At 40.1% G+C, this 13,991-nt stretch overlaps 1 protein-coding gene across 4 annotated transcripts in view; it reads right to left on the minus strand.

Annotated features, from left to right (window-relative positions):
• The window catches only part of PRKDC (protein kinase, DNA-activated, catalytic subunit), a 181,498-nt gene that overhangs the window by 96,898 nt on the left and 70,609 nt on the right, over positions 1–13,991 (minus strand). For all 4 annotated transcript variants that reach the window (XM_054498116.2, XM_054498114.2, XM_054498115.2 and 1 more), the window contains exons 37-40: positions 10,652–10,837; positions 10,153–10,257; positions 8,284–8,451; positions 6,826–6,953 (exon numbers count right to left, since the gene is read on the minus strand). In XM_054498116.2, the coding sequence (XP_054354091.2) occupies positions 6,826–6,953; positions 8,284–8,451; positions 10,153–10,257; positions 10,652–10,837 (587 nt within the window). The remainder of the gene's footprint in view (positions 1–6,825; positions 6,954–8,283; positions 8,452–10,152; positions 10,258–10,651; positions 10,838–13,991) is intronic.

Below are 13,991 nucleotides of genomic sequence, written 5' to 3' on the forward strand. Positions count from 1 at the left end.
AGAGATTGAAAAAATTAAAAAGAATCAAGCAGAAATTATGAATCTGAAAAATGCAGATGACATACTGAAGAATGCACTGGAGTCTCTTAAAAGCAGGACTGATCAAGGCAGAAGAAAGAATTAGTGAACATGAAGGCAGGCTATTTGAAAATACACAGAGGGGACAAAAGAAAACAGAACAAAAAACAATGAAGCATACCTACAAGATCTAGAAAAGAGCCTCAAAAGGGCAAATCAAAGACTTACTGGTCTTAAAGAAAAGGTAGTGAGAGACAGGGGTAGAAAGGTTTGCCAAAGGGATAATAACAGAGAACTTTCCAAACCTATTGAGAAAGATAGCAATATTCAAGCATAAGAAGGTTATAGAGCACCAAGCAGATTTAACCCAAATAAAACTACCTCAAGGCATTTAACAAGCAATCACCCAGAAATCAAGAATAAAGAAAGGATCCCAAGAGAAGCAAGGGGAAAGAAACGAGTAACATACAAAGGAGTGCCAATACATCTGGCAGCAGACTTCTGGGTGGAAACTTTACAGGCGAAGACAGAGTGGTATGACATATTGAAGATGTTGAAGGAAAAAAAACCATTTTTTCCTAGAACAGTATATCCAATAAAAATATCCTTCAAGCATGAAGGCTTTCCCAGAAAACATAAGCTAAAGGATTTTATCAATACCACAAGATAAATGCTACAAGAAATGATAAAAGGAGTTTTTTTTTTTTTGGTTTTTTTGTTTTTTTGAGACGGAGTTTCGCTCTTCTTGCCCAGGCTGCAGTGCAGTGGCACGATCTCAGCTCACTGCAACCTCTACCTCCAGGGTTCAAGCGATTCTCCTGCCTCAGCCTTCTGAGTAGCTGAGATTACAGGCACCCACCACCACGCCTGGCTTATTTTTAGTAAGAGACAGGGTTTCATCATGTTGACCAGGTTGGTCTCAAACTCCTGACCTCAGGAGATCCACCAGCCTCGGCCTCCCAAAGTGCTGGGATTACAGGTGTGAGCCACCACGCCTGGCCAGGAGTTCTTTAATATGAAAGAAAAGGACATTAATGAGCAATAAGAAATTACCTGAAGTATAAAACTCACTAATAAGTACAAAGAAAACCACAGAATATTGTTAACACTGTAATTGTGGTATGTAAACTACTTATATTTTGAGTAGAAAGACTAAAAAGATAAATTTATCAAAAATAATAACTTTTCCAGACACAGACAGTGTAATAAGGTATAACTTGAAACAGCAAAACGTTTAAAAAGCGGAAGATGAGATTAAAGTGTATAAATTTTTATTAGTTTTTTCTCTTGCTCATGTGTTTGTTTATCCAATCAGTGTTCAGCTGTCAGCAGTTTAAAATAATGAGTTATAAGATCTCATTTGCAAGCCTCATGGTAACCTCAAATCAAAAATAACACACAACAAACACACAAAAATAAAAAGCAAGAAATTACAACACATGACCCGAGAAAATCACCTTCACTAAAAGAAAGACAGGAAGGGAAGCAAGGAGGAAAGACCACAAAATGACCAGAAAACAAATAACAAATGGTAGAAGTCCACACTTAAACAACAACATTGAATGTAAATGGACTAAACTGTCCAATAAAAATAAAGTGGCTAAATTGATTTAAAAAAGTAAAAAAAAAAAAAAAAAAAAAAAAAGATCTGTTGCCTTCAAGAAACACACTTCACCTATAAAGACCCACATAGATTGAAAATAAAGGGATGAAAAAAGATATTTCATGCCAATGGAAACCAAAACAGAGCAGGAGTAGCTGTACTTACATCAGACAAAATAGATTTCAAGACAAAAAGTATAAAAAGGGATTTTTGAAGTCATTATATAATGATTAAGGGGTCAATTCAGCAAGAGGATATAACAACTGTAAATATATATGCACCGGTCACTGCAGCACTCAGATATATAAATCAAATATTAGAGCTAAAGGGCGAGACAGACCACAGTGCAACAACAGCTGAAGACTTCAACACCCTGCCTTCAGGATTGGACAGATCTTCCAAACAGAAAATCAGTCAACAAAGAAACATCATACTCAATCAGCACTACAGACTAAATGAACCTTATAGATGTTTACAGAACATTTGACTCAATGGCTGCAGAAAACACATTACCCTCATAGGCACATGGATCATTCTCAAGGATAGAGCATATGTTAGGCCACAAAACAAGTCTTAATACATTCCAAAAAACTGAAATAATGTGGACAAAGGACATAAATTGTACAGCCAGTATGGAGAACAGCATGGAGGTTGCTGAAAAAACTAAAAATAGAACTTCCATATGATCCAGCAATCTCACTGTTAGGTATACACACAGCCTGGGTGACACAGCAAGACTCCATCTGAAAAAAAAAAAAGGCCAAGCGAGTTGGCTCAAGCCTGTAATCCCAGCACTTTGGGAGGCCAAAGCGGGTGGATCACCTGAGGTCTGGAGTTCAAGATAAGCCTGGCCAACATGGTGAAAACCCTTCTCTACTAAAAATACAAAAAAAATGAGCTGGACAAGGTGGCACTCATCTGTAACCCCAGCTACTCTGGAGGGAAGCTGAGACAGAAGAATTACTTGCACCCAGGAGACAGAGGTTGCAGTGAGCCGAGATCATGCCACTGCACTCCAGCCTGGGTGAAGAAAGGAAATCAGTATATCGAAGAGGTATTTGCACTCCCATGTTTACTGCAGCACTGTTCACAATAGCCAAAACTTGGAAGCAACGTATGTGTCCATCAACAGACAAATGGATAAAGAAAATATAAACAGTGGAGTACTACTCAGCCATCAAAAAGGAATGAGATACTGTCATTTGGAACAACGTGAATGGAACTGGAGATCAGTAGGTTATGTGAAATAAGGCACAGAAAGACAATCTTTGCACGTTCTCACTTACTTGTGGGATCTAAAAATCATTAAAATAATTGAACTCACAGAGGTAGAGAATAGAAAGATGGTTACCAGAGGCTGGAAAGGGCAAGAGGGAGGGGGAAATGGGGATAGTTAATGGTACAAAAACATGGTTAGATAGAATAAATAAGATCTAGTATTTGATGGCAGAATAGGGTGATTACAATCAATGGTATTTTACATTTTTTCTTTTTTTTTGAGACGGAGTCTCGCTCAGTCACCTGCCTCCTGGGTTCACGCCATTCTCCTGCCTCAGCCTCCCGGGTAGCTGGGACTACAGGCGCCAACCACCACGCCCGGCTAATTTTTTTTTTTGTATTTTTAGTAGAGACGGGGTTTCACCTTGTTAGCCAGGATGGTCTCGATCTCCTGACCTTATGATCTGCCCGCCTCGGCCTCCCAAAGTGCTGGGATTACAGGCATGAGCCACCGCGCCCAGCCAATATTTTACATTTTTAAATAATTAAGAGTATAACTGGATTATTTCTAATGCAAAGAAGGGATAAATGAGGTGATGAATACTTCAGTCACCCTGACCTGATTACTACACATTATACACCTGTATCAAAATATCTCATGTACCTCATAAATACATGCACCTATGTACCAACAAAAAAAAAAATATATATATGGGCCAAGCACTGTGGCTCATGCCTGTAATCCTAACACTTTGGGAGGCCGAGGTGGGAGGACTGACTGAGCTCAGGACTTTGAGACCAGCCTGGGCAACATGGCAAAACCCTGTGTCTACTAAAAATACAAAGAATTACCCGAGTGTGGTGGTGTGTGCCTATAGTCTCAGCTACTCAGCAGGCTGAGGCACAAGAATCACTTGAACTCGGGAGGCAGAGACTGCTGTGAGCCACAGCACTACAGCCTGGGAGACAAAGTGAGACTCTTTTGACAAAATTCACTAGTAGCTATCTGGAGGCCAGGCACAGTGGCTCATGACTGTAATCCCAGCACTTTGGAAGGCCAAGGCAGGCAGATCACTTGAGCCCAGGAGTTCGAGACCAGCCTGGGCAATATGGCAAAACCCTGCGTGTATACAAAAAATACAAAACTAGCCGGGTGTGGTGGTACATGCCTGTAGTCCCAGCTACTCATGAGGCTGAAGTGGGAGGATTGCCTGAGCCCAGGTCAAGGCTGCAGTGAGCCTTGACCACTGCACTCCAGCCTGGATAACAGAGTGTGACCTTGCATCCAAAAAAACAAAACAAAAAAGCTATGTAGGTCTGGGATTTCCTTCACAGGAAGATTTTTAATTATTAATTCAATTTAATTACTTGTTGGGGGTGTATTCACACATTTTATTTCTTCTTGAGTCTGTTTTGGTAATTTATGACTTTCTATGAATTTGCCCATTTTGCTTAAGTTGCTGAATTTGCTGGCCTAATATTTTTCGTAATATTCGCTTATAATCTTCTTACAGTTTCTGAGAGGTCAGTGGTAACATCCACCTCTTTTCATTCTTAGTTTTGACAAACTGTGGTTCTTCCTTTATTTTTGGCTAGCCTAGCTAATGGTTTGTCAACTCTAGCTTTGATTGTGAAAACAAATACTGATTTTTCTCCACCATTTTTCTGTTTCCTATTCCCTTCCTTTGTATTACCTTTGGTTTAGTTTTTTTTCTTTTTCTAGATTTTAAGGTAGAAAGTTCAGATTACTAATTTAAATCTTTCCTATTTTCAAACATAGGAATTAGAAGATATAAATTTCCCTCTGAGCACCTATTTAGTTGCATCACATCTGGATAAGCTTTATTCTTATTTTATTCAGATCAAAATGTTAACTGACTTCCTTTGTAATTTCTTATTTGACCCAAGGGCTATTTAGAAATATATTACTTATTAATTAGTTGATTATTTACAAACATTTTCAGATTCCGAAAATTTCCTTGTGTTGTTGAATTCTAATTTAACTTTGCTTTGGACAGAGAACATGCTTTGTATGATTTCAATCTTTTAAAATTTATCAAGACTTGTTTTTATAGTCTAGTATATAGTCTGTCCTAAAGAATGCTCCAGGTATGCTCAAAAAGAATGTGTTCTGCTGCTGTGCAGAATTCTGTTTTATAGTTGGTTAATTATGATATTTTTAAAAATATCAGTAGAAAGGAATGAACTATGTCATGGATGAACATCAAAAATATTATGCTGAACAAAGAAACCAGGAATAAGAGATCACATATTGTATGATTCCACTTATATAAAATGTCCAGAGAAGGCAGATTTATAAAGACAGAAAGCAGATTAGTGTTTGCGTGGAGCTAGGATCAGCAATGGCAGTCAACTGTAAATGGTCCTGTGGGGTCTTACTGGGGAATAAAAATGTTGTATGGTGCTGGTTGCATACTCAGTAAAGTTCCTAAAAATCATGGAACTATATACTTACAGTGGGTGAAGTTTATGATCTATAAAATACAACAAGACAAATTTACATGGATATTTACAAATTCAATATAGATAAATGCCAATTTTAAAAATTCATTGGAGTTTACTATGAGAAGTAGCCATGGCATCAAACCCTTACTTCAAAAATCAATAATCAGGGCCAGGCGGGATGGCTCACATCTGTAATCCCAGCACTTTGGGAGGCCGAGGCAAGCAGATCATTTGAGGTCAGGAGTTTGGCACCAGCCTGGCCAACATGGTGAGACCCCATCTCTACTAAAAACACAAAAATTAGCCAGTGTGTTGGCACGTGCCTGTAATCCCAGCTACTTGGGAGGCTGACGCAGGAGAATCATTTGAACCCAGAAGACAGAGGCTGCAGTGAGCCAAGATCATGCCACCGCACTCCAGCCTGGGTTACAGAGCCAGACTCTGTCTCAAAAAAAAAAAAAAAAAAAAAAAATCAATAATCAAATATGTCCTATCTTTCCCACTGTATTTTTGCTAAAATACTAAATTGCATTTTTGGTAACCAAACAATCTGAGTGATGAGACCTTCATTACACTGTAATTCCAGGCACTAAATTTAGAAGGAATAAAAGAATCAGAAAAATGGCCATTTGCAACTCTTAATGAAATAAGTGATTCAGGGCAATCATCATAAATGGAGCTAAACCATGAGGAAAATACAATCATGCACATGGCTACTCAATCCTAGCATCACTAAAAGCAGGACCACCAGACATTATGCACCTCCTAATGCCATGAATAAGAAGTATAAAGTATCAACTATTAGTCTTGCCAAAATTTCAACCTGAATCTAACTGTGCTTTTAGACATAACTTTCCATTTACAGAAAACCCAAGGGCTAGAGGAAGAAGTTAAATGAAAGCAAAAGAACCAGATAAATCCAGAATATAAGACATTATACTGGACAAGTGTCCAAGTATCTCCAAAAACAAAATAAACAATAAAGGAGGAGACTTTTAAATGCAGACTGGAGAGACGTAACAGTGAAATGGCATGTATGAACCTTGTTTGGATCAAATTTCAAATAAGCCAACACGGTCAGCATGTTTGAGACTACTGAGGAAATCTGACTATGGAATTACTGATAATTTTGTTCCGTTGATAATGGTACTATGGCTATTCAAGAAAACTGCTTTAAGAGACATATACAGAAGGATTTAAGAGGTGAAACGACATGGTGTCACAGATTTGCTTTAAATTACAATAGCAGCAGCAAAAAAGAAAAATGATAAAAGGCCAAGATGAAGCTTGGAAAATGCTGAACTTCGTTCAATCTGGGGCCTTATTTATACTCTTCCTCTAGCTTTATATATGTTTGAAAAATATAATAATAAAAGTTTTGTTTTAAAGACAAAAAACTAAAATAAAGTTTAGTAGCAAGAATGTAATTGCCACTCAGCTTTTTTTTGGAACAGAGAAGATAATTTCCCACAAAACTGAAATGCGTATGGTTCCTGAGATCCCAGGCCAGAATGACTTACCTTCTGGCAATCCTCTTAAAACTGGATTGAAATAATTCTTCCATGACATGCTGCTGTTCCCGACAAAGAACTTCTGTCATCAATTCCAACAACATAGGGCTCTGAGATAATTCCAATGCATCTAAAAACTAGAAAAAATTCATCAACATCATCAAAATTTTGTTGGGTTTTACTTTCGCTTCAATAGTTAAATTATATACTAAAAATATAAAAAGTTTCTTATATAATAAAAATATATAACATACAGAAAAATACACCAGAATTTCACAGACTTAACAAATACCAGTATTTCTGTCATTTTTACAGATATTGTGAGTGGCTGGTATATATCAATGTTCACTATATATACTGAGCCTAGATTCTTTTTAGGCTTTTTTTTTTTTTCTTTTTTTTTTTTTGAGACAGAGTCTCACTCTGTCGCCCAGTCTGGAGTGCAGTGGCACGATCTCAGCTCACTGCAAGCTCCGCCTCCCAGGTTTCACGCCATTATCCTGCCTCAGTAGCTGGGACTACAGGCACCCACCACCACGCCTGGCTAATTGTTTGTATTTTTAGTAGAGACAGGGTTTCACCGTGTTAACCAGGATGGTCTCGATCTCCTGAGCTGGTGATCTGCCCTCCTTGGCCTCCCAAAGTGCTGGGATTACAGGCGTGAGCCACTGTACCCGGCCCCTATTCTTTTTAGGTTTTGCAGATGTTACTCTTCTCTCCATCTCAGGTTCTGATAGTACATGGAGACGTGCCTTCAACAGGCCCCCCTCCTTCCCCATGCCAGGGACTCTTGCCCTTACTCTGATTCTGGTAATGTGCATCTTTTCCACACCGTCCTCGTTACAGAGGGGATATCCCAGGCTGCTCCCCCGATGTTCTCATCTTGACTCTCCCCTTCTCCATCTCAGTTTCTGTTCTACTTTCTAGGAGATACCCTTAATTTTATCTTCAGAACAGAACAAGTATGTTTTATTTAAATTTTGCTTCTGCATATTTAATTTCCAAGGATCATTATCCTATCTTGTGGACACAAGTTTCATCTCTGAAACTATTGTGCAGTTTCCACTGCACTCCAGCCTAGAAGACAGAGCAAGACTCTGTCTCAAAACAAAAGAAAAGAAAACAAAAAACACCAATGCATTTCATGTCTATGTCCAGATTTGAGTCCTATCCCTGGGATATCTCATGTATACACAAACATTCCAAAATCCAAAACATTTCTGGTTCCAAGCATTTCAGATAAGGAATGCTCAACCTATTGTACTAGGGATAATCACGAAATGCTTCTCAAATAATCTCTACTCTGTACTATACAAGCTTTGTGTAGAAAGAACATTTTGAATAACCTATTGGGTGGTTTACAACTTCTCTGATTGTGGATATTTCACTCACCTCTTTTCATCAAGATATGTAATAAGAAAAAAAAAATCAGTGTTTTAATTTTACTTGATACTACTAGAAACTAACCTTTTTCATGCAGTCCACATAATTATTGAACCGCGGAGTTCCTGGGGGAAATTCCCTGGACTGCATGGGAAAGTGAGCAACAATGAGCTGCTCCAGAACACGTCTAAGTTCCTCCAGACTGCCTCCAGTGAGGCTGGTGAAGAATGGAAGAAGAGTGACAGCTTGGCCCTGTGGAGCAAGACAGACATAAGAAACTGCACGAATTATGGCTGATATATCCTACAGAATAAATAAAATTACTGTAAGACGTTGCAAATAAAGCACTATGTGGAATCAATGAATGACTTCAGCATAATTTCTAAATTATATTAAAAACCAACATGAATACAATTCTATACCTCAGTTTTTTTTTTGTTTTTTTTTTGTTTTTTTTGAGACGGAGTCTCACTCTGTCACCCAGGCTGGAGAGCAGTGGCATGACCTAGGCTCACTGCAACCTCCACCTCCCGGGTTCAAGTGATTCTCCCTGCCTCAGCCTCCAGAGTAGCTGGGATTACAGGTGCCTGCCACCATGCCTGGCTAATTCTTTTCATATTTTTCATAGAAACGGGGTTTTGCCATGTTGGCCAGGCTGGTCTCAAACTCCTGGACCTCAGGAGATTCACCCACCTTGGCCTCCCAAAATGTTGGGATTACAGGCGTGAGCCACTGCACCCAGCCTATATACCTCAGCTTTGACTCTTACCCAGGCTAGTTGGTTGACGCCAGCTATGAACACATAAATAAATGGGACATGGTGCTGATTCGGTATGTGCTTCCTCTTCTACAAATAATGACCCTAGTAAAAATGTACTGTACAAGCTTTGTGTAGAAAGAACATTTTGAATAACCTAAGGAAGAGTTTACAACTACACATTGCAGAACTACAGAAGAACTTCATACTGAGCTTAACAAGAACTAGGAGTTGATTCCTGTTCTCCCTCGCATGGCAGAAAATTCCAAGACTGTCTATGGAGAAATGGGAAACTTGATTAACCACACAGCAGAAAATTCCAAAGAATTATCCCCTTTATCCAGTAAAAAGGTCCCCTGAATTAAGGCCACTTTTCAATAGGGTTTAAAATCTAATTGTTCTAGGACTTTAAAATTAGTAACCCTTAAAATGCCAGTATTAATTCTTGACCCTAAAAATCACCAAAAATTTTTATATTATTTTTAATAGAAAAATGACTGAGTAATAAAGTCATTATAGCACAAAAAGCCAATTTAAATCATATGTATTGCAAACACAAATGTTAATCATCCAAATATGATAATCTTATACTTTAAAAGAAATGTTCTAGGCCGGGTGTGGTGGCTCACACCTGTAACCCCAGCACTTTGGAGGCAGGCAGATCACTCGAAGTCAGGAGTTTGAGACCAGCCTGGCCACTATGGTGAAATATACTAAAAATAAAAACATTAGCTAGGCCTGGTGGTGCACGCCTGTGATCCCAGCTACTCGGGAGGCTGAGGCACAAGAATCACTTGAACCCAAGAGGCGGAGGTTGCAGTGAGCCATGATTGCGCCACTGTACTTCAGCCTGGGCGACAGAGCGAGACGGTTTCAAATAAAAAAAAAAGGAGAGAAAGAAATGTTCTCATGTCTTGGAGAGGCACACTGAACTGAAGCAGATACAGGTCAGATAACACGCCCGGTCTGCTTGGCCTTCCTTGCCTGCTGACGGGTGGGTTGACCGCACAGGTGAAACAAACACACCCACACAGGATGGTTATCGAGACTGGCTAATAAGTACAGGGGGATTACTGTGCTAGTCTCCCTACATTTGAACACGTTTGAAATTTTCCATAATAAAAAATTAAAAAATCACAAATAATATGAAAATAGAAGAGAATGTAATCCAAAAAAATAAATATTTCACTGTTTACCTTTAAATGTAGATCCAGCTTTGTGTCAGCAAGTAGACTAATATATGTTGTAAAGACTTCAGGGAATGAACCATGACTTGTATTAAAAGATACAGACGAATCAATCTAAAGGAAGGAAAAGAAAAACAGGACACATTTGTATATTACATCTCTATTTCCTTTAGCCCATTGCTCAAATGTTTAAATTCCAGAAACGAACTGTAAATTTAATTTTGGGCTTCAACAATATTCTCACAATCTTATTGTAAAACATTGTAACACTATCTGTTAGGACAATACATGCAAAGGTACCTTAAAAAGATATAGCATAAGAAATAGTAAGTCTAATAAATAATGGAAAAAGTTTAAGAAGGTAAATATAAGCAACTATCCTGTCAAAATATTTTCTTATTTGTCAAACCAATGAGCTTTTGGAGCAACCTCCATCAAATTTTAAAGACACAAGTTACAGAGTTCAGAAGAATAAACATGACTGCTTTTTAAAGGAATCTCAAAATACCTGTAAAATTTTTGCCAGTAAGGCCAGCACTGCCATTTTAGTTTCCAGAGGGGAATCTTTGGCCCACCATGAATCACACTTCTTCCAGTGTTGCAGAATTGTAGTTGCAAGTTTTAGTCCTTGGTGTTTCTGGCTTGCTCGCTCCCTGAAGCTCTGGTCTAACATGCCATTCAAAACGGCACTCACCTGAGACAATTTCGTTGTGAGTGAAGAAAAATTCTTAATTTTGAGAATGACAGAAAACAAAATTTACCTTTATTTCAAAGCTATTCTTGGAAAATAAATAAGCTATTTCTATAATAGATGTTTATCTACTTCAAAACTCCTTGCGTTTGATTTGAGGTACACTTTAACCATAGTTTTTCCACAGAAAGTACAGGGTGGCCTTAGCTATGTCATCAGGCTCATCCAGCTTCTCCTGGCTTCCCTAGTCTGGGCAGTCTAGGAAAAAGGAGTGCTGCAGCTCTCTTCCGTCACCACCACCACCACCACTGTACATGCATGCACAAGCACACACAGGTGTACACACACAAGCACACAAATATGCACATATGCACAAATGCACACTTCCTGTCCCACCACTGTACACGCATGCACAAGCACACACAGATGTACACACATAAGCAAACATGCACCCAAGCACATACTTCCGGTCCCACCACCACCATACAGGCACACACTAGCACACACAGGTGTACACACACAAGCAAACACACACACATGCAAACGCACACTTCTTGTTCAACTACCATCATACATGCACACCCACATTTCCTGTCTCACCACCACTCCTGCAACAGAGTGACAGGCTAATTTTGGTCAGATTAACATTCACTGTTCCTGTCATTCTGACTATGCAAACATTTTTCACAGATGTTCCAAGTAGAAACAATGCTTTTCCCTTTTTGCACATTTTGTACTCTCTGAAGCTAACCTTGTTTGCTTTCATTGCTCTTTTCAATGTGTCTGTCATTAATTCGTCATCAAACTCTCCCAAGTTATGAAACTGCTGCAAGCCCTCTAAACCTATCAGGTCTATCTGCCCCATTTCTGTGGCAACTCAGCTCCTGATCTGCAATGCTGGTGCTGGACCTGGTGCTGGGCCATCCATGCCTCTGTGCAGGGCCGACGTACTGTATCCAGCACCTTCCCCTGTCTTGGCTCACTGCCTGATCACTCTCTACGCAGCAGCATTGTGATGAGAGTGCACAGGGACCTCTTGGGCATCTGGCATGTCTAAAACATCTGTATTCCACTCTCACATAATGGATAATCCAGCTGGATTCAGAACTCTAGGCTAAAGATTTCTCTTATGAACTGTGGAAGAAATCTGGTTCAAGTCTTGCAGTGTCCACACTGCTGCTGAGAAGACATATGTCATTCAATTTCTAGATCCTTTCACACATAACTGCTTTTTCTCCAGTGGAAACCTGAGAATCTTTTCTTGTAGTGAAACCCCACGGTTCTGAATTCTCAAGAAATGTGCTCCACGTGGAGCTGTTTCTGTGCACCATGCTGGACACTCCATGGCCCTCTTCTACCTGGAAACTCAAAGCCTTTGCTTCTGGGCTCCTCTGGAGCTGTGTCCTCAGCAAATGCCACTTCTGACCCCTGCTCTCTGGAGCCAAGGCCTTGCTGCTCAACCTCATGCATGAATCCCTAGTCTCCTCCTCTTTTCTCTCATGTTTTCTGTTTTGTCTTTCACTCTACTCTCTGTGAGAGTTACTCAAGTTTACCTTCCAAACTCATTTCATTTTTAATTTCTGATGCCTATGCTTAATTCCCAAGAGAACTTTTTTGTTCTCTAATGTCTTTTTTGTTCTCTGATGTTCATTCTCCATAGCAATTCTTATTTCACGGTTTTGTCTCTCATCTTTCAGTTTTTTTTCTCCACCTTACATTTCCATCTCAGTGAACAGGACTTGCCACAGTTGCCTGTGTCCTGCTACGCCCTCTGGCGTCCCTTTCCTCAGGTACCTGGGCCCTTGGGCTGCCGGCTCACAGGTATCACCCGCCTGGAAGTGCTGTGCAGCATGCAGGGCTCGCTGGTGGGATCACTGTCGCTGACCCAGCTGGCTGTGATGCCTGCATCTTTATTTTCGATTAGGGCTTGTCAGGATATTCTGGTGCCCTGCCAAGGGCAGATGCTGAACTGAAAGTATTCAGAGGCAAAGGGCAGACAGCCTGAAAGTCTAGAATTTAGGTAGGTTTGCACTTAACTTTCCTCTTTTCCTGATGGTATCCATATATTCAGCCATGCCAGAGCCCCCCAGTCTGGAGGTCTCTACCCCCTCCAGGGAGTCACTGCCTCCTGCCTTCTCCTCAAGTGGGGAGGATCAGACCCCCAGTAGCAGAGACAGGAGGCTGCCCTGCAGGGGAGAGCTGGCCTTCGCCCAATCCTCTCTTCTCAGCCTCTGCTCACCCCTGCTCCCCATGTCTGCCCTACTGGGGCTCAGCACATGTGGACCCCAACTTCCGATGGCTGCATCACCTCACAGCTATCTCAAACTCTGCATGCAGTCTGCCACACCTGTCCTTTTGATTTACAACTCTTGTCACTCTTGGAAGTCCTTTTCTCTGTGTCCTTTGAGATTGTAGTGGTGTTTTTAAAATCTCATTCTGTTACTTTAGAGGAATTTAGGGAAGGAATAGAGGTTAAAGGCGTATGTTTTTTCTATCATTTCCATCAGAGGTCATAGTTTACGAAATCAGAATGTTAAATCTGAGTGTCATCTACTATGATTTTATTTCTAATTTTAAAGAATACAAATCCCTACTGCCATCTACCACAAAAGATTCCCCTACAACAGACGAGCACTGTTTGCAATAAAAGCTCAACTTAGGAAATCATGTACTCTCCCTTAAAATGGTCATATCAACAGTTAACAGTTTCTGACCACAGAACAAGTTAAATTTCAAAATCCCAGAGGTTTAGCAAACAAAAGTCAATTATATATTAAATACTGATCTCCAGAGAGTCAATGTGAGGGAGAAAGGGGGACACAGCAGGAACATGCCAGAAATGATAACTCAGCATCGAGGCCATGAGAGAACTCTGAGAACAGAGAGGTCTACCGGGGTGCAGAGACCTGCCTGCAGCTGGTATGAATGCAAAGCCAGCTCTGAGCCCCAGGACGGGTTTGTAAGCTCCAAGGCCACATCTTGGCAAATGTCAATATCCTGCATAGCTGTGCCTTATAATATTTAGGCTTAGAAATTTGCAAAGCATAAGGGAATAGAAAAAACAATCAATGTTTTAACATCCAATAACGCTCATTAGCTATTTTTACTTTTTTGAGACAGAGTCTCGCTCCATCACTCAGGCTGGAGAGCAGTGGGC

Source organism: Pongo pygmaeus, chromosome 7 (genome assembly GCF_028885625.2).
Source record: "Pongo pygmaeus isolate AG05252 chromosome 7, NHGRI_mPonPyg2-v2.0_pri, whole genome shotgun sequence".
In the NCBI taxonomy this organism is placed as follows: Eukaryota; Metazoa; Chordata; class Mammalia; order Primates; family Hominidae; genus Pongo; species Pongo pygmaeus.